This window comes from Aphidius gifuensis, linkage group LG3, assembly GCF_014905175.1.
Source record: "Aphidius gifuensis isolate YNYX2018 linkage group LG3, ASM1490517v1, whole genome shotgun sequence".
Classification (NCBI taxonomy): domain Eukaryota; kingdom Metazoa; phylum Arthropoda; class Insecta; order Hymenoptera; family Braconidae; genus Aphidius; species Aphidius gifuensis.
The window spans coordinates 25,686,511-25,706,952 of NC_057790.1; the positions used below are offsets into that span (position 1 = coordinate 25,686,511).

Genomic DNA, 20,442 nt, shown 5'->3' on the forward strand with positions numbered 1-20,442 from the left:
TAACACTCACAAATAAAAATGAATATTTTAAAACAATCGAGACATTGCTAACATTAGCTGGCTGGATCAAATCCTATATAGCATGCAAGAATTTATTGATATATTCATGCAGGTCACGTAAATTTACGTAGACTCTTATAAAATTATAAATATAAAAAATATTGAAGATCCATAAAAATAATGTCATATTGCATTTGAGTCATAATTTTTTTTCTTATTTTTTTTTTAATTTTGCACAGTGTATTTTTGAAAAAATTAATTCCAAATTACGTAAAAAATATAATTTATTCAATTTAGTAATTTTATGTCTGCTATATTTTTGAAAAGTAGATTATATTAATAATTTATTTTCATCTACTTGTTATAAATTTAGAATAGACAAATGCAATTGAATTTTAATTTTTTTTTATTAGAAATATTGAATCATCACTTATCAAGTAATAAATATTTTGTTAAAACAATTGTTAATTTATCAATTTAACAGCTCAAAAAATAAAATTAATTAGTGATAATAATAGTGACAATTACTATAAAATTTTAATTATAATTTTGCGTCAGATAAATTATTATTTTACAGCAGGAATAATTTCACATTTTACAATAGTCAATTTTGAATTATTTTATATCATATATCCTGGAAATTTTTATTGATATACGAGCTATCAAATCACCAATTTTAATTGTTCATGAAAAAAAAAAATAATAATTACACCTATAGTTTTTTTTTTACTTTACGTTTACGAATATTTTTATATTTTTTTACACTATTTAATTTTTAAAAATCACATATACAGATAAATTGTATTTAAAAAAATAATTTTTGTAAAATTTTTTTGTGAGTATTTTGTCATCTGATTTACCTACAAAAAAATAAATAAAAATATTACAATAATTTATTGATAAAATTTAAAATTTTTAAGCAACGCGTTAATTTTTTTCGCTAAGATATAATTCAACAACCACTCGTCACGACTTCACAACACCGACAAATATAAAAATGCCAAATTAGTAAAATGATCGTTGGTAAAATAAAATTGAAAAAAAAAAAAAAAGTTTGAAAGTATTTATGTATGTAACTAGTGATGTCCTCCAAGCAAAGAAATAAAAGGCGATCCTGTGAGCACGTGCGATTTGACTCCGTGACTTCCCGCTAAACTACCTTCACCGGATACGTAAATTTAAGAATGCTATATTTATTAGAAACAATAGGAAATATTTTTGAGGTCGACAGCAAAACAAAAAAAAAAAAATTTCAAGTCAATTTCCTGTCATTAATCATTATCAATATATTAATCTTGATTTTTTTTTAAATTCAATTTGTCTAAATAATTTAAATTATAAAATCAAAAATTATTATTTAATATTAATAAATAATAATATTTATTTAACATAATAAAAATTATATTTCAAAACCCAAAATTATATTTAAATTTAAAAAAAATCTTGTATTTCGATTCGAAATAATTTAATCAATTAAAAAGAAATAATTTTTACTCAATTTTTCTAACAAAATATTTATTTATATTTATTCACTTACTTGTATAAATTGTTTATTAATTTTTTATATTTTTTCAAACCTCTGTATGTTCGTTAAACCAGTAAAATATTTTAAAAATAATTTAAAAAAATTTGTCTGTCTTGAAATATAACAGCTCATATCACTTCCAACTTGTTACGGTGTTCTGAGAGAGCTGTTCGAATAAGTTTGCAACAAAAGTATAAGTAGGACGTAAATGAGGCGGTTGGTTACCACCTTGTATCCACAATTCAGGTGTTAATTGGTAAATAAACTCGAAAAAATATTCAACAAACTCCATATAACCATAATTTTACATAAAAAAAAATACAATAAATTTTCATAATATTTTTCTTTATTTTTTTTTAAAAATTGTTAATCTAATTTTTTAATTTTTTTTTTTAAATTATTAATTACTATTTTTAATTATTATTATCATTCTTGATAGATATTTTTAATGAAGCTGAATAATTAACACCTAGGTGTCTGAACTGTACATTTACATAGTCAAGCAAATGACGAGACTTGAAGAGAAATATAGACTGAAAATTAATTTACAGAAAATAATACTGTACAAAAATTATTGAAGGTATTTTCATGTTGGCTTTGAAACCCTTGAGCAACATTTTCAACATCTTCTTGATAAAATTTCATCATTTTTCTTTGAGAAAATGATAATATTTAATTTTATCAATTATCAAAAATAATTAACATCTATAAATATTATACAATAATATTAAAATCAAATTAAAAAATACTTTCGAAATACAAAATAAACATTTATTTAACAAATTAACAGGATAATGTTTAGAGTGCATCTCTACTCAATACTGGTCTTTTTTTTTTTTTTAATTTATCTTTTACTCAATTTACAATTTAATTATTCTAATTACCAGTAAGTATAATTTTTTTTTTTTTTTTTTTAATTCTCATTCATCAACTATAAACTTTAAATGTTATTGCAAATCCAAATGCTATAGTTTAACAGTCTAATGAAAATTATTTGAGATATCCCAGTAGAACCCAGTAGAACATTTTTAATTTTTTTATAATTTTAAAAACTATTTTATTATTAGCAGCAAAGCATGTGTATGTGTGTAAGATAATTCTAGACAATGGTAAAAGTGTGATAAATATATTTCATAAATCTTTGATTTTAGAAATCATGTAATTTTAGCATAGACTTTTTTTTTTTTTTTTTTTGTATTTACATCGTGATTAAATCATCATCGATAAAACGAAAATTTTTCGAAAAACAATAAACAAAAAAACCATGAAATTATAATTAACATTAATTTTTTTTTTCTATTTATAAAGGCACCTATATGTTCGCGATATAACTGCCGCAATTATTTAAAATTTCAATAAAAAAAAAAAAACTTTACGTTTATTTCCCGGGCAATAATAACGAGCTTTTTTTCAAACTTTTCCATAATATTTCGATTGAGCAGTTATATACAACGTTACAAATAACTGCAACTGTTTATTTCGTTTGATTATATTTTTAATCTATAATTTTAAAAATTGACAATTAATCAGTTGCAAATCATCGTGTTACATAAAGATGTTCCTTATTAAATATCATTGAGTCTGTATAAATTATAAAAAAAACAAATTAAATATATAAATTAATTGAAAAACTATTTCTACAAATTTGTTTTTAATATATATTTTTAAATATTCTTAATAATATGTTGTCATTCATACTGAAAAATTAATTAGTCAGTAGCTTAATAGTCGTAAAATATTCGACATTATAAAGCAAAGGTCACTTTTTTAACGTATCTCAATGAGAAACGTCACTATCCACAATCAGTCCTCATAATCATCTGATGATTCAGTTGATGATGATATTAAAACAGTTGACATATTTGGTGCTTTTGTTGTTTCACAAGGAAATGTACTTGTTTGTATACGTAATCTTTGGGTATTCCAATATTCTGGTAATGAATGTGAGCCATTATTAAAACTTTCATTTATAACTGGTACAGTATTAAGCTCCATCATGGAACCACGTCGACGAGTAGACTTTGTTTCATCTAAACAATCAAATTTTAATTTATAAAAAAGCTAATTTTTCATATCATCTTAATGTTGAAAAAATTAATAAGCTACCAAGATTTTTAGTTGATGTATGTCCATCTAAAAATTTCATACCAGATACTTGATCAGTTTCATCAGAGTCCTGGAAATCTGGTATGTCTGAGCTTACACTTTGTTTTGCAAATAAACCTATTATTGATTCAGCAGCTTTTGGTTGTTCTATACCACCTAAAAATATTTATTAAATACACAATAAAGATTGTAAAATTAATTTTAAATAAAAAGTATTACCTAAAAATGTTGCTGATGGAGAACTATATGCAATGTATTCTTTGTTTGAACACCATGCTGGAAATTCATTTTGTTGCAATGGTTTTATTGAATCACAATCATCTTGACGTTTCCATGGTAACATTGTTTCAGTTGCTGTTGGTGTTGTAACTTTATATGATTCACCCTCTGATTCATCTCTTTTTCTTCTTGATACAACAAATCTTCCATCACAATCTTCATCTGTAATGTCCGTGTTGCTTTCATTTATATTTTGTGAAGCTGTAAATTTAAAAGTGAACCTGTTAATAAAGTTTTTTTTATTTGGTAATAATTCAAAATTAGTACCTGAAGAACGTGCAGTAAATGTTATTGCTGAATCCCAATCTACATCTTTATTTGTTGGTTTAACTTCTGGACCTAATTCTGTTTCATAAGTTGCTCCATCAATATAATCTTCAAGAAAAAAAATTTGCATTATTATTTATCATTGTAAAAATTAATACACTAATTAATTACCTTCGGAAAATAATTTTGTTAGTCCATTTTGCTGTTGCATTTCTGGAAAACTTACATGATTTTGTTTACCATCCTAAAAAATTAAATAAATAAATAAAATTTACCATTGTTTTTTGAGAATTTTTTAATTTACTTTAATTAATTTTTTGCTGCGTTTATGACGATGTTTATGTTCACCCTTCATACGACGAATATTCATGTGCATTTTATAATTAACTTGAGTTGATAAATCTCGATCATCAACTGCATGACGACTATAACTGAGACGTCGATGCTGAGTGATAGAAAAAACAACAAATTCAATTGTTTATCAACAAAAATATCAAGACAAATAAATCATAAAAGTAAATCATTAAACTAACTTTTACCCTCTTGTATGGTTTACAAAGTTCTTCAGCAACAAGATGATGAATTTTAGCTTCAGTAAGATCTTTTTTCGATGGATAATATTCAAGTTCTTGAAGATCAATATTCCAACCAGATTCAAGCTGACTGCAACTTGAACTCAAACAAACAAGTGTATTATCATAACACACATAAATAATTTATCAAAAAAATCATAATTATAATTGACTTACCTTGAATTAAAATTTCCTGTATTACTGTAATTTCTAAATATAGCTGACATACTTTCTGTTCCACTTATATTACCAATTGTTGATGCATTACGTCTTATATAATCTATGGCATCTTTCATTGCAAGTTTTGAATAAGTTTCTAATATTTTTGGCTCTGCTCCACAATGATTTCTCACAAGATAAGGACGTATAAATTTTGTATCGAAACGTTTAAATCTGCAAGCATTAAATTAACAATTAACCGTGTCATTAAATTTTATAATTAAAGAATTAATTTACTTGTCTCTGAGATGATAATTTCCATGCTTGCCCAAAATGTCTTCAACTCCAGCCATGATATGATCCATTATCTTGAAAAAAAAATCAAAATATAAATTAAGCTAGCTAATAAAACAAACAAAAAAAAATTAAATATTATTGTAAAATTAATTTTTATTAAATACTCTTTCGTGAATTCTTTCATTCATCGTTGGTTTTCGTCGTTCAGCTCTTTTAACATTGAGAATTTTTACTAATGGTTTTATTGTTATTCCCTGAAATGAAAAATTTTAATTTCAATTTATCATTGTTTTTATTATTGTGTGTATGATTTTTTTATTAATAAAAAAATATGAACCTGAATGAAGACTGTAAAGTAAATAACAGCAATGGTTGTTGTGACAAACATTGGTTGCAAGGGCACGTGTTTCTTATCGATCAGTAAAACCAAGGCGAATGCCACGGCTCCTCTAAGTCCACCGTATGACATTACAAATTTTTCAACTTTATCAAGTCTATGCAAACGAAATCTATTTGCAACTGCTGTTAGTACCATTACTCCTATTTTGCAGAAGAAAAAATTATTTCAAATTCGAAAAATTATAAATTCAAAATAAATTTCTATCAAGTATTCTACGACAATATTAAATTGTATTATTCAAAATACCTGATTAATAATTTATCAGTGATTATATAATTTATAAAAAAAAATTTTTTTAATATTATTAGAAACATTTATTATTATAATTATTATTTAATAACGCTTGCGTTGTTGTGTATATGATTTTTTTCTTTCATTTTCATTGCTGCATGTCGTGTCAGTTATTTTTCATGATCAAGGTTGAACCATTAAAAGTTAAAACATTATCACAAGGTTAAAAAGTAAAAAAAAAAAAAAAAATAGTAATTTTAATTCCCCCTGTTAGTGAAATAGTTTATCATAAAATAAAAATAAATTTATAATTGAAAAATAAATTTGTAATTGAAAAATCAATTTTAAATTGAGATGAGCTATTTTTTTTTTTTCGTAAAAAACTATTGAAACTCGACATAGATAAATATATACGATCAGTAATATACCAATAATAAAAAACTGCGCGCGCAAATTTTTGCATCAATTTATGATACATTAAATGATTAATAATAATATAATATTATATAATAGCTTACCAAGTATTCTGTAGACAGAACAAAATATAATTGTCATAACAACAAACCATGTGTTCCATACATGATCATTATTAACAGTAGCAACTCCCAAAAACATAAATATTATTGTTTCAGAACTGCTTGACAACATTTTCATTGTATATTTAACTGTTGTATGAGATTTATGTGATATGTTTGCTTCAACATAATTTTTCATAGTAATACCACAAAATGTAATTCTACAAAATAGAAAAAAAAAAAAATAATTAAAAAAAATTATATTTATTAATTTATCAAAAAAAACTTACGCAAGTATTCCTGACATGTGAAATAATTCAGCATTTAAATATGATAAATAAGCCATGATAAAAATAAATATTGGTTCAATTACACGAACTTGATATGTAAAACGTGTAACAAAACCAGTTGCTAAACCCCATAAAATTCCAATGACTGTACCACCAATAGCAACAACAATAAATGATGCTAAACCAGATAATATTTCAGTATAAGTTACTCTTGATACACCCATTTCACTGTATGTCTCAAACATATGATACAATACCTAAAAAAAAAACAAAAATAACAATTAAATTTTGTTGTTTTCTTGATGAATTGAAAAAAGATTATAAAACTTACAACAGTGACAGCATCATTGAGTAAACTTTCACCAAAAACAACAATATAAAGAATTTCGTTGACATGAATTTCTTCAAATACAGCTAGAACAGCAACTGGATCAACAGCACTTATCAAAGCAGAAAATAAAAACATATCTAGCAGTGGTGTTGTACAACCAAATAGACCAACTTTTCCCAATACCCACAATGATGCACCTTTTATGAAAAAAAAATATATATTTTAGTTTATTAAAGAGCTATAAAAGAATGTGAATTTAATTGTTTAACAAACCAATTGATAGTGTATTAAATATTGTTCCTAATACAGCAAATAATAAAATTGTTCCAAGATGATCAAAAAATAAACGATTTGGCATAAAATAACCAGCATCAAGTATTATTGGTGGTAACATATAAAGAAAAAATGTATCTGGTGTTAATGGTGATACATGCACAGCATTTGCATGAAATAATAGAACACCAATAACAACACCAACGACAATTAAAAGACATGATTCAGGAAACATTTTACTCAATTTTGGTGCCATATGAAAACCTGTAAAGAAAAAATATAATATTTAGCATGAATTAATCAATGGTAATATAAACAATAAAATTAAATTTAAATTTAAATTTAATAATGAATAAATAAGGAAAAAAAATATTATCTAATTGAACAATTTTGTCATTGTTATGTAAAAAAATAGTAGTACAATAACAAGGCTAAATTTGTCTTACGTACTTGAAAAAAAATTGAGAAACATTGATTGATATAAAACTTGAAGAAGTATTTTTGTTTGGTCTTATTGTGAATTAAAAAATAAACTCACCAATTTTAGCAATACTTGCAAAGAAAATCCAAATTCCAATGACAAATGGTGTCTCAACTCGATGAAATTCAACATGAAATACTTGATATTGACGAAGTGGTTTATCACTGTCAGATTGTTTATCTAAATTTTGATTATCAATATTTTTATTATTTTCAAGACTACGTAATGTATCATCAGGAAATGTACGATCAATTGGACCCATTGGTCCAAATTTTTTACCAGGATATGGAACACGTAAATCATTTGGTAGTGCTTGTTCATCAACACTTGGTCCATGCATTGATAAATCTTGATTATCACCAATACCATTGTCATTTATTATTTTACGTTTTTCATATGATCTTGATAATGTAACATTATACAATGACATTAATAATAATATTAAAAAAATTATATATTTACCGGGGTATGCCATTTTTTTTAGGAAGGGGTGCTACTGTCGTTATCCAACAAAAAAATTATAATGGATTTTACTTGATCATTATTCAAATCAGATTTTTTTTATCAACTTTTTTGTTTTTTTATCAGTTGGATCTTTATGTGATACGGCAAAATGACATTGTTTTTTTATAAAATAACGATAATTTTTTTTTATAACTTTACGTTTCATTGTAGTTTAATCAGAAATTTTACATTCAGTCAAATATTCACTTGGGTTTATTAATTTTTTTTGATGCACTTTTGATTTAATTTTTTTTTGTAACTTGGTATTTAATAAATAACTTGAAAATTGTTGAGGGTTGTTGTTAAAATAATCGAATAGCATGCGACTTGATAATTTATTAGATTCACTTTTTTTTTCTATGTAGAAATACTTGCACACTTTAACCAGCTGATCGTTGATGAAAATTTGCGCAGGCGTTTTGCAATATTATGATATTATTTTACGATGGATTTGCAACAAGAACTATGTTCTGCACATCTTTTAAATTTTCTGATGCGGATGTAATCAGGGCTAGAGAAAAAAAAAAACAACATACAAGCTTAGACAAATAGCAATGCGCATGTATACGCCATGTTTATTTCTCAAGGGTAGAATAAAATAAAAATTGCATAATAATAAAAAAACAATGATTGTTTTGAAAAAAATAATTAAAACAACAATAATACCTTTTTATTTCAATTGTTGTTATCAAGAACAAATAGATGATTAATTTTTACAAACAGAAGAAAAATTAGTAACGTTTCGAATTTCGATTGAGAATTTTTCGATGAAAAATTAAATATATTTCGTCGGATCAATATGTACTTTACAGAACAATTGATATGTAATATTATTGTTCCATTTAAAAAACATAAATATATTTTTTAATTTGTTTATAACTTTGAATGATTGTTATTTTTTAATACAAGATATTTTTAATTAATTTTCAACAACAGCAACAACAACATACAGATTAAAACAAATAATTATTCTAGCTTCTGGGTTAAAGTAATTATTACCCAGGGTAAAATAAAAGACACAATTAAAATGTATACATATATATAATTTATATTTACTTTCAATCATTCAAACATTATTTATATTGTGTGCTGAATATTTATCTATTAAATGAAAATAGTCATTTGATTTTTCTACATGAAATATCATTGTTAATTTTACAATAATTTCATAGATTTATAATTCGTATATTTTTTCTTTTATATATTATTTAAAATATTTTATTCATTTTATTTATGGTTTCATCATGGACATTCATGTGATATTGATTTTCATGTAATTGTGTCACCAAAAAATCTAATGAAAGCCTATAAATTTTAAGATCTGCTCAACTTTTTAATTAAGTGAAATTGATTTTAATTTTTTTCATATATATTCTGTAGAATAAAGTTATTTAAAACAAATATAATTATTGTAAATAAAATTTCAATTCACATAAAATGCAATAGCATTTAAATTGGCAGTTTTAAAAGTTTTCATTTTTTTTTACGTCGTATTTGGTAATTGGCTAGACAATAATATTTTCATGAATAATTTCGCAATAAATTATTTATCGTATTGTCCAATTTAGAAGAAAAAAAAATTGAAATATTTTTATTTTTATATTATCCAAACAATGAGATATTTATAAACATTTAAATCGTGCTGAATTTAATTCGTAAAACACGCTTAAATAGTAGACAAATTAATTATAAGAAAATTTAATTTTCAATTTAGATTTTTTAAAAGTATCATATATTAATTATATACATAGAAAAAAACTCAGTCAATATCAAAACATAATTTTGTTTAATAAACAAATAGTTATAGAAAAAAAAAATATTCATTTGCTTTTAGTTTCAACACTCTTATCAACTATAGCAGCAAAAAATTAATACAAAAAATTAACAAATAATTATAATACGATTGTTTAAATTAAAAATATAATTTTTGCACTTGCCCGATATTTTTTTTTTACAAACAAACTAGTGTACTTTTTAATTTTACGAATAACAAGATTTTTTTTTAAAAAACCTTGGAGCTTAAAATTAATCTTGAATTATCAGTACGCCATTTTAAAAAATGAATAAAATTAAAATAATTATCAAGTGTATTATAAATAAATGAATAACAAATTTACGAAACATAAAAAATAATATTATATTGTTTAACAATAGTGTGATAGGAAGCAGGCTAGGAATATATATATTTTTTTAAATTTATCTATAATATTTTTCACACGTGCTAATAAATTTATTCGTTTTTATAAACCAGCATTAATTTTTCTGGATGAAAAACGTTATATTTTCTTGTTTTTTACTAATTTAATTTTTTTAACCTGCTTTGTTATGCTGATTATTTTGATAATCCACGAAAGATTATTGGACAAAAATAAAAATCATGTAGATTTTCAGAGGGAAAAAAATTTAAGAAATGTTTGCGGTGGAATAGGAACATACAGAGAATCTTGATCAACATTAGCAAGTTTTTCTTGAAATGCTGGATCTTGATCAGCAATACAAGGATGTCCAAGTGATAGCCAAAATAAACAACGACAATTTCTACAAAGTTGTATCATCTCAGCATACTCTTCACGTAATCCTAAATTTCTGTAAAAATTTTTTAAATATATTAATACATAATTAAAACATATATGAAATGAATAAAATATATTTACCTTCGAGCAATTGTAAATATAGTTTTCCAGTCTTTACCAGGATTATTTAAAATAGTTGTTGAAATTTGTTGAGCAGTAAAATGATACTGTGCTAATTCACGCCAAATTCTTTGTTCTTGTGCAAGAAGTGCAAGATGTTCACAAGCTTCTGATGAAGCTTCAATATCACGAGGATCACTTAGACGTAATAATACTTCACGACGACATTCAGCTGGTAAATCAGACCACTGAGGTTGTTGTCCTTCATCAGGCTATAAATAATTAAAAACAATTTTTAAAAAATTCAATTTTCTTTATTTTCTATAGAAAAAAAAAAAGCTAGACAATATATTACCTGGGTTATTGTTATAGACGAAGCAATGTGAAGTATTCTATCAAGTGCTGCTTTGTGTTTTTCCCAAAGAATAACTGAACCTAGAGGTCTACCACCCCAACAACAAGCAGCACTAAAAGCACGAACTCTTTCAATAAGTCTTCGTAATTTTCCAGTTTGTTGTTGAGACAATGCAACTACAAAAAAAAATATTAATTAATATTATTTTATTTATAAATTTATATACAATAAATGAAATTATTTGATTACCTTCTAATGCAACTTCTTCAAGCATATTAAATAAAACTCGTTGAGCACAACCACTCAGACCACCCATTGTATGACTAACAAGTAAATCCAAGAGACGTACAATGTAGTTAAATCTACGATAATCATGAACAGCTGATAAAAAATCAAGTCTTTTTAATGCATCACTGAGTCCATTAAATCCTGCAATCTTTAAATATCACTTTGATTATTTTAATTTACGTTAGATATATAACAACAGCTTTGAAAGGTCACTTACCTCACGAGTACACTTCAATGTTATATGACAGTGAGGCTGGACAGCATGTTCTAAAAAAAAATAACAACAATGTAACTCAAAGAAGCATTGAACTTTAAAAACCAAAAAAGATTAAGACTAAAAATAAAAATAAAAACACCAAGTATAATCTTAAAATAACAAATTTCGTCGTTGATCAATCACCAAGAAACACCATGTTTATTTAACTTGGACTTTTTTATTTATATACATTTTTATTTTAACAAAAAAAATTAAAGAAATATGAAATTTAATAATTTAAAATTAAAATTTACAAATTAAAAAATTAAAATTTTAATATTAACTATTAATTTTTTAATAAATAGATAATTTTTTTTCTCACCATTTGTTTTTTCCTTTTCTTTTTCAGTTTCTTTATCACATTTATCATCGTTATTTTCAGTTCTGTAATAAAAAAATTAAATTAATATTTCATCAAATAGACAAAGTATTTGATAATAAAATTTTATTATTAAAAGAAATATTTAAATTCATAAAAAAAAAGGAGTTTTAATTTATGAAAAATAGTGGAAGTATAGTGGAAGTTTTCAAGATGATACTAGCCACTTTATCATTTAATTATATTCAAAAAAAAAAAATATGTAAATTCAGTTTACTACTCGAATTACATAGCTAAGGTTTCATCAAGTAAATTGTCTGATAAAACTAGGACGATTTATTTCAGGGCCACATGCTCTCACTGCGTCTATTGATAATGGATACAGGACAGAGGTTGACCTACTTATTATTTTTTTCATTTTCAATGGGTCAAATCAACACATCCCCTTGTACATTTGACCGAATTCGAAAATTTTAAAAACAAGAAATCGGATTACTTGAGTGGCCTTATCCCAGATATATTTTAAATTTTTATTTGATTTTATAAAAACTCTTTCTAAAAAATTCAATTTAAATAATTTTTCAATTTAAAAAATATTCTTTTGTAAATTTCCTACAAATATTTCCTATTTACCTGAGAAAATTTGTTTACAAAAAAATATTTTCCTGTTGTTTAACTTTGTAAATTTTAATAAATAATAATAAAAAAAAAAAAATTGTTTCTCAAGTTATTTAAATGGAAATAATTTTGAAAAATAAAAAATAATTGTTAATAATTTGAATTGCTATTATTAATAACAATTTTAAGTTGTTATTTTTTTTTAAATTATCATTGTTAATAATTGAGTAATCATTTACAAGGATACAGAAACTATTATTAGCTTTATTTTATTTTTCAAACTTTATGGCTCTCTGATATTTTTTATTTTATTATTTTTATAAAATTAATGCGAATATTTTATGTAATTTTTAAAATACATACTGAGATAATTTTACAGCTATTTTTATCAATAATAAAATTTTGTATAAACTAGTGATCCAAGTCAATATAACAGTAGCCATAAAAATTAACTCCAAAATAAAAAAAAAAATAAACATAATTGCTCTATGAATTTTTCAAAAACAATTTATAAAATTTATAAATTCATTTTATACACGCGATCATTAACATGCAATTCTTTGATAAGTATATTTTTTTTTTTTTATAAAAGAAAGTACATAATAACTCGAATTATATAAATATAAAATATTTAATTGCGTCTAAAAAAAATAATAACAATATATGCGTATAAATAAAATTCAGTTGAGATAAAAATAACGTTTTATTTTTTTATAAATTTAAAATAAAAAAAAAAAGATAGCAACGAAATAAAAAAATTATTTAACAAACAAAGAAATAAAACATGATTTTTATACACTACCATAATTGAAATAATAATTTAAATTAAATAAAAATTATCAAACTAATTAAATTCCCAACATCTATTTTAGTAAAAAAAAATTAAAAATCAATTATAGAAATACAACTTATTTTACAATAATAAAATGTATATTTAATTATTTTTTTTTCAAGCTTTGTTCTTGTCTATGAAATAGTATATAAAAAATAAAAACATATAGATCTCTATCACATATGTACGTAGTACATGTACATATACAAAAAAAAAAATGTTTAAGCCTTTGTTTATTGAGCATCATACACACTTGTAAAATAAATGTATATATACAAAATTAATGATAATTGTTTATAAATGTAATATAAAAAAAATATAAATAAATGTTTAAAAAAAATTATATATATATAAACATTATAGTTTAGAAATTAGAGACATATATTAAAAAAAAAAAGCGCTATGGTAGAGTAAACAAAGATGTCGAGTGGATCGATTCAACAGCTGGAGTTTTGTGATGAAAAAAATAATAATAAATATATGAAACAAAGAAAAAAGCCACGTTTATTAATTAATAATATTTAAATAAATAAAAAATATTTAAATATTAACTTACCGTATTAATAATGAAAGTGTTTTATTATTAGCACATTCAAGTATTTTTTTTTTTTCCCAACCTTCGACAGTTTTGACCCATTCTTCTCCAGGACTTCTCCAGTCTTTTGATATAAACGGCATTATTATAACTCACTCTGTTCTCTTGTTAAATAAATTATTTATTAATTATTTGTCTACTATTTTAATATCACAATACGCAAATTTAATATGAAAATTATTTTGTCTCACTGACAGTTTGTTTTTTTTCTTTGTTTATTTTTCACTGCACAATTTAATAAAAAAATAAAAAGAGAACACGAGTTGTTATAATAATTTCCGTTTGTTTATTATTTTTTTAATCTTATTATCCTGGTCTCAGCATGATGGACTAGAGACCCACTGGAGCATATGCTTCAGCACTTGGTATGATCCAAAACTCAACTGTAATAATTCTTGTCTCTTGATTTCTTGATATGTATCGGATATATATTTTTTTTTTTTTTATCTTTTATTATTGCGCGGAGGGGGTCTGTCGTCATCAGCTGTTTGGCTTTGTTTTTTTTTTTTCCCTTTCGATTTATTTTTTTTTTTTTTGGAGCAGGAATTACTGACATCTGGTTGTGCAATTTGAACTATTTGTATAGTATGATGTAAAGGGTTAAACTATACTAAAATTAAAAAATTTCGATTCGAAATTTTTCTTGTTTTTTTTTTAATCAAAAAACGATAGAAATTATTTTAAAATTTTATTTACAATTTTAAAAATAATAATTCATTAAATTCCTATTAATTTCGAAACTTTTTTCTTCTATTTAAAAATTTCGAATCGAAATTATTTATAATAAAACGAAAAAAATAAAAAAAAAAGAGAAATTATTTTAAAATTTTATTTACAATCGTAAAAATGCATTAAAAATTATAAAAAAATAATAAATAAGGTTTAAGTATTTAATTGATACAAAAAGATAAATATTTTCTTTTTAAATAATTTTTAATTTATCGAAAAAAATTATATATTGCAAATAATTATAGTAGAAATTATTTTAAATATTAATTTTTTCTTGAGAATCATTGTCATCGTAAAAAATCAATAGAAAAAAAAAGAAAAAAAAAAAAAAAAGTCATTTACAATAGTACTTTTTTGAAACACCATAGCATTGGTGTATTTACAATTAAAAATTTATAAATACATACGTTTAACTCACATATATTTCAGCTTGAATAATGATTTTTAAAATTCAAAAACTTGATTCTTCACACTGTCATTCATTCATCAAAATTAAATGCATAACTGTTTTTTCAAATAATATATAAAATTTTTGTTTTTTTTAGTGTTTCAAATTTTTAAACGTAAAATTGTTTATGAATATTATTATTTTTCAACAATAAACCACAAAATAATTGTTACGTATACGTATTGCAATTTGTAAATTTGTTTTTTATCTGTCCACTTGATGAAAACATAAATGAAAATTGTAAATAACAATTTCAACTAAACAATAATAATAAACAATGAATATTTAATGTATCACATAGATGCATAATCAAGTTGTACAGTTAATTGTCGTACTCCAGCAGCTTGAAATATCATTTGTGTATGTGCAACAACATATTTTGGATCAACTGTTCTTGCAACTTCTAATTTTAAACATCCAACATAAATATCTGAGCATAAAGTCCAAAAATGTGGTTCTTGTACACTATAAACACCAGCTAATTGTGTTACTTTATTATAACATTGTGGTAATAAATGATCCAACGCTGATGGTTGTCTTTGCATTAATATAACTGCTGATTCTTTGATTAATGATAATACACTTAATATAATAAGTAATGATATAAACATTGAACATATTGGATCAGCAATCATCCATCCAAACATTTGCATTAATACTGCTGATATTATAACACCAACAGAACCAAGTGTATCAGCCAATATATGAAGAAATACACCTTTCATTATTTGTGAATTACCAGTACTTAAAGTATGATCAAGTTCAATTTCATGACTACCATCATGATTACCATGTGAATGTCCATGTTTATTAGAATGTGAATGACCATGTCCACCACCAGCATCATGACTATGACCATGACCACCATGTCCATGTCCATGACCATGTTGAAATGCATATATTCCAACTAAATTAACAAGTAAACCAAGTACTGATACAACAAATAATCTTTCATGTTTAACTTCTGGTGGTTCAATAGCACGTTCAACAGCTTCTGACATTATAAAAAATGCAATAAATAATAAAAATAAACCATTTACAAAACCAGCTAATACTTCAGCTCTAACATAACCATATGAATAACGATCATTTGCACGCCACTTTGTTATAACTGATGCAACAAGACCAGCTAATAAACCAGTACAATCAAAAAACATATGAAAACTATCGGATATTAAACCCAAACTATTTGTCCATATTCCATATGTTAATTCAACAAATGCAAATGATAAATTTAATAATAAAAATAAAAATAAATTTCTTGTATTTTGATCAGAAAATATTAAACGTTTCCAACCGAGAATTTTTTCTTTAATTCTACTACCAAAACTTCTTGAATCTTTATGTGATAATGGAAGCATCTTGATATTTTTTTAAATCCTAAATTGGCTGACTTTTCTGTAATAATAAAAAAATTAACATGAATTAATTTAAACAATTCAAAAAAAGAAATTACAGCTATTTTTGAAAATAATAAATTAAATTTGTTTGTTTAAATTATTTTTTTTGTTTTTTAAAAATTATTTATAAATATCAAAAATATAATTATTAATTATTTGTGTCAATTATTTATCATCTAGTATTTTGACATTGTGTGTATCGAAAAATATTATAAATAAATAATAATAGTTAATTTATTTAAATAAAAATAATTATTTTGTTACATTATGGAGGTTCTTATTTGACAACACACAACTGACACGTCTACATCAATGACAGGTTATGAACAATCCAACAAGTATCAAAAAAAAAAAAGAAAAAGAAAATAAAAAAATTAACTTACTTTTTACTAATAGCAAAATTAATTTATAAACAATTATATTTGAGTGTTGTATTAAAACTCTGCTGATATTTTAATTACATTGCCTGATTAAATTGATATTGTTTATTTTGTGATGAAGAAAAAGTAAATAAATTATATGATTGCCGGTTAATGAGGTATTATTGTAAACTGAACTGTAACCCGCCATGTCTTCGTGGCGAACGGGGGTGTTCACTGGTGTTTTTTTTTTCCCAAAAAATTACGTAAATGTACACACACGCACACAATGACACAAGTAAACATTATGCAAATATTGCAATGGCGACATGAACGTCGCTCTTTGTAAATCGACCTTTTTTTTTAGACTTTGATATCAAAATAATGATGATATTGATAATGTAGCTTGAATTGGGTGGCAGGGGGTGTTGAGATTCGGCGAGATCACACGAATATAATGTGTTTTAACCCGGCACGTTGAAAAAAAATTTGCAAATATCTTCAAAAATTAAAATTTTTAAGTATTTTTTATCATATAATTTGATAAAATTAATAGATCAATTTAACAACAATACTAGTGTTTACATCTAAAGTGCATTATCAAGTGATATTTAACACGTTATTTATTTATTTGTGTTTTTTGTCGAAAATTGAGGTTAGGTTTTAAAACGACATTGGCGGGAGATTTTTATTGTAAATAAATAATATTAACAATATTTAAAAATAATATTTATAAATAAATTAAATTAATAAATTAAAATGGAAAAAATTGTTGAATTTTTTAATTATAAATATTTGAGTATTGATGAAAATTTATTGATTAATTTTGCTCCAATATTGGCGACCATACTTGCCACGATTGTTGCATTGATTATTATTATTCAAAAATTGAGGTAAAAAAATTTATTATTGTTTATGTAATATATTTATAGAGTTTAATATATTTAATTATTATTTTTTTTTATAGATTGAGATGGCCAACAACAGTGAATTGTTGGTTTTGTAATGTAAACACAAAAATATGGAGATCAGAAAATGACTGGTGGAAGTGTAAATCATGTCATCAGTACAATGGTTTTTCAAAGGATGGTGATTACAATTATGACATACCTGAACAAAGAAAAAAATCATTGAATAAACAAAATTTTAAATCATATTTTTCATCTGTAAAAAGTCAGTCATCAAATGTCGATAACAGGACAAATGGTCTTTGCACAAAATGCAATAATAATGAGCAAAAAAAATTAAATGAAATGCAATCAATTGACACTGATAATTGGCGACAATGTGATATTGATAATTTAAAAAAAAATCTAGAAATTAAATATCAATTGTGTCGTAAATGTGATGAATATGTACAAAATTTTTTACAAAAACAATCAAAATGGTTGACACAATATAAAATGTTGTTTTTTAAAAAAAATCCAACTGATTTGATTGTTAAACATTTTGGAAAATTTGAGTATTATGGTAGATTTTTTTTAACAATATTAAGTGCTGCTGTTATTTATTATCATACACTTCAACCACTTCCATTGTTTGGTGCATTGATACAACTGATTATTGTTGCTAAAAGAATTAATTCAAATGGTACATTTGATGCATTGTTGACTCTTGTTTGGCTGGCTATTTTTGGACTAATGCCAATTCATCATTTGAAATTATACAGGCTTGCTATTAACAATTCATTATTCACCATGGAATATATAACTAGTTATCAAATTGTAAGAATTAATTTTGCTTGATTTCTTCTTATTTTTACAATGGGTATTTTAATAATATTTTTATCTTTTTTTATTTTCAGATTACAATTTTATCAACAACTGTTGGATTTTTCAATGCAACATCTAGAACAACGTCATCATCAAATCCAAATTTATCTTTTAAAAAATTAGATAATACAATTGATGATTCATTAAATTCAACAACTGAAATTAGTGATGTTAGTCAAAGAAATGATGATGAAATTATTACAAATCGTCGTTCACCAGTTAACATAACTCATCTTTTGACATCGACAAATAATTTACCAGCTCCAGCTCCAATTAAACCATCAATATCACCAAATTTGAGGTAAATATTTTGTTGATTTTAATTACAAATAAACAGCCAGTAAATAATTGTATATATTTTTTTTTGTTTTAGAATATGTAACAGTCAACAAGGATCATCACCAATATCAACGACAATTTATCCTGATCAACATGATAAATTTGATTTACCATCAAAGAAAACACTGACTGAAAGTATGAAAAATTTCAGTAGTTTATCATTGAGCAATCCGAATAAAAAACAAATATTAAAAAGTCCAAAAATATTTGAAACAAAACAATATGGAACAACAAGTCCAGATTTATTTAGATATAACAATAGTTATAATAAATTATCAGGTAAAAATTTTATCCTAGCACCACCAAAATTCAAGCCAACATCATGGGTTGCTGGTGGTTATTGGCAAATGGGAATGAATCCATCAACATTATCAAGATCATCAAGTCAAAGTTCTGGTTTTGGTTCAACTGGATCAAATTTTGGACAATCACGTGAGCCATCAGTTGTCAATGACATTGACAGATGTTCTGTTCTATCAGACACAACAGTATATTGTCATTCAACACAAAATATTAACTCAACAAATTCATCATGTTGTTCACACTTGTCATCATGTAGAATATCAAATCCTAATAATTCTTCAACTTGTTTTCTTCAACCACAAACAATTTGTCATAATAATTATCAATATTCAAATGACTGGATTATTAATCGTAGCTCAAGTCAATCAAGTACACAAGAAATTCCAGTTTGTAGCAATCATTCAACAAATTCTGTAACGACAAATTCATCTTGGCTTCCTGCTCTTGTTTGTGGATCTATTTTTCTTAACATTGTTGTTTTTTGCACAGTTCTTATGCGTTGATGATAATTTAAACATCACACTAAGAACAAATTTGTACATAACATTTATAACATTTATTTCCTTTTTTTTTTTTAATGAGACGAATCTCGCTAACGGGTGATAAAGATGTCGATCTTCATGTGTGTTCACTAGAATATTTATATGATAATATTTCATTTAGGTAAAGTAATAATAATCTACGGGTAAATATAATTATGAAAATGATAAAAAATTAAATTAAATACGTAACGTAAATTTAAGTTTAAATATAAATAATATTTATTTTTTTTTCTTTGTAATTATTTTTTATATCAATATTTAATTATTGAAAGAAATCATAGTCAAATATTATTTTTCAAATAACGAAAAAATTAATTAATCATTGTTTAAGTATTTTTCAATGATGTAGCACAAAGTTTTTAAACAACTTGTTAAAAATCATGAAAAAAATATTATTAATTATTTATCAAACTGCCAATTAATA

At 23.9% G+C, this 20,442-nt stretch overlaps 4 protein-coding genes across 15 annotated transcripts; 1 reads left to right on the plus strand and 3 right to left on the minus strand.

Moving 5' to 3' along the window:
• Window positions 1–2,279: 2,279 nt before the first annotated feature.
• On the minus strand, window positions 2,280–8,705 carry LOC122853292 (probable Na(+)/H(+) antiporter nhx-9). Of its 11 annotated transcripts, none has more exons than XM_044153668.1 (16): window positions 7,784–8,705; window positions 7,246–7,509; window positions 6,973–7,169; window positions 6,642–6,898; window positions 6,355–6,572; window positions 5,543–5,745; window positions 5,370–5,459; window positions 5,206–5,276; window positions 4,927–5,142; window positions 4,711–4,852; window positions 4,482–4,622; window positions 4,349–4,421; window positions 4,178–4,285; window positions 3,851–4,111; window positions 3,632–3,787; window positions 2,280–3,555 (listed from the first exon to the last, which is right to left on the minus strand). In XM_044153668.1, exons 1-16 carry the CDS (start codon window positions 8,199–8,201, stop codon window positions 3,329–3,331), a joined length of 3,042 nt encoding a protein of 1,013 aa, XP_044009603.1. In that variant the 5' UTR covers window positions 8,202–8,705; the 3' UTR covers window positions 2,280–3,328. The 11 variants fall into 11 exon arrangements, with proteins under 11 accessions (XP_044009603.1, XP_044009604.1, XP_044009602.1 ...); XM_044153669.1 differs by having other exon boundaries at window positions 3,851–4,285; window positions 7,784–8,074; window positions 8,189–8,678; XM_044153667.1 differs by having other exon boundaries at window positions 4,717–4,840; window positions 7,784–8,678.
• Window positions 8,706–9,428: 723 nt separating this feature from the next.
• On the minus strand, window positions 9,429–14,626 carry LOC122853294 (F-box only protein 32). Its single transcript, XM_044153671.1, has 7 exons — window positions 14,088–14,626; window positions 12,085–12,146; window positions 11,724–11,773; window positions 11,468–11,654; window positions 11,219–11,394; window positions 10,885–11,135; window positions 9,429–10,816 (listed from the first exon to the last, which is right to left on the minus strand). Exons 1-7 carry the CDS (start codon window positions 14,207–14,209, stop codon window positions 10,618–10,620), a joined length of 1,047 nt encoding a protein of 348 aa, XP_044009606.1. The 5' UTR covers window positions 14,210–14,626; the 3' UTR covers window positions 9,429–10,617.
• A 315-nt stretch (window positions 14,627–14,941) lies between these two features.
• Window positions 14,942–17,301, minus strand: LOC122853295 (zinc transporter 7). Of its 2 annotated transcripts, none has more exons than XM_044153672.1 (2): window positions 17,087–17,301; window positions 14,942–16,701 (listed from the first exon to the last, which is right to left on the minus strand). In XM_044153672.1, the coding sequence occupies exon 2, from the start codon at window positions 16,662–16,664 to the stop codon at window positions 15,597–15,599; it is 1,068 nt and encodes a 355-aa protein (XP_044009607.1). In that variant the 5' UTR covers window positions 16,665–16,701; window positions 17,087–17,301; the 3' UTR covers window positions 14,942–15,596. The 2 variants fall into 2 exon arrangements, with proteins under 2 accessions (XP_044009607.1, XP_044009608.1); XM_044153673.1 differs by lacking the exon at window positions 17,087–17,301 and adding an exon at window positions 16,968–17,022 and having other exon boundaries at window positions 15,041–16,701.
• A 172-nt stretch (window positions 17,302–17,473) lies between these two features.
• On the plus strand, window positions 17,474–20,195 carry LOC122853296. Its single transcript, XM_044153674.1, has 4 exons — window positions 17,474–17,955; window positions 18,030–18,786; window positions 18,867–19,135; window positions 19,208–20,195. The coding sequence occupies exons 1-4, from the start codon at window positions 17,822–17,824 to the stop codon at window positions 19,977–19,979; spliced, it is 1,932 nt and encodes a 643-aa protein (XP_044009609.1). The 5' UTR covers window positions 17,474–17,821; the 3' UTR covers window positions 19,980–20,195.
• The last annotated feature ends 247 nt before the right edge of the window (window positions 20,196–20,442 follow it).

Coding starts and splice junctions, on each gene's coding strand:
- LOC122853292 (XM_044153662.1), bottom strand. CDS start 8,201: ATGGCATACCCCGGTAAATATATAATTTTTTTAATATTATTATTAATG. Junction 5,277..5,369: donor ATGAAAGAATTCACGAAAGA/GTATTTAATAAA, acceptor TTTTTTTTCAAG/ATAATGGATCATATCATGGC. Junction 3,556..3,631: donor TACATCAACTAAAAATCTTG/GTAGCTTATTAA, acceptor TTGATTGTTTAG/ATGAAACAAAGTCTACTCGT.
- LOC122853294 (XM_044153671.1), bottom strand. CDS start 14,209: ATGCCGTTTATATCAAAAGACTGGAGAAGTCCTGGAGAAGAATGGGTC. Junction 11,774..12,084: donor AGAAAAGGAAAAAACAAATG/GTGAGAAAAAAA, acceptor ATTTTTTTTTAG/AACATGCTGTCCAGCCTCAC. Junction 10,817..10,884: donor ATATTTACAATTGCTCGAAG/GTAAATATATTT, acceptor AAATTTTTACAG/AAATTTAGGATTACGTGAAG.
- LOC122853295 (XM_044153672.1), bottom strand. CDS start 16,664: ATGCTTCCATTATCACATAAAGATTCAAGAAGTTTTGGTAGTAGAATT.
- LOC122853296 (XM_044153674.1), top strand. CDS start 17,822: ATGGAAAAAATTGTTGAATTTTTTAATTATAAATATTTGAGTATTGAT. Junction 18,787..18,866: donor ATATAACTAGTTATCAAATT/GTAAGAATTAAT, acceptor TTTTATTTTCAG/ATTACAATTTTATCAACAAC. Junction 19,136..19,207: donor TCAATATCACCAAATTTGAG/GTAAATATTTTG, acceptor TTTTTGTTTTAG/AATATGTAACAGTCAACAAG.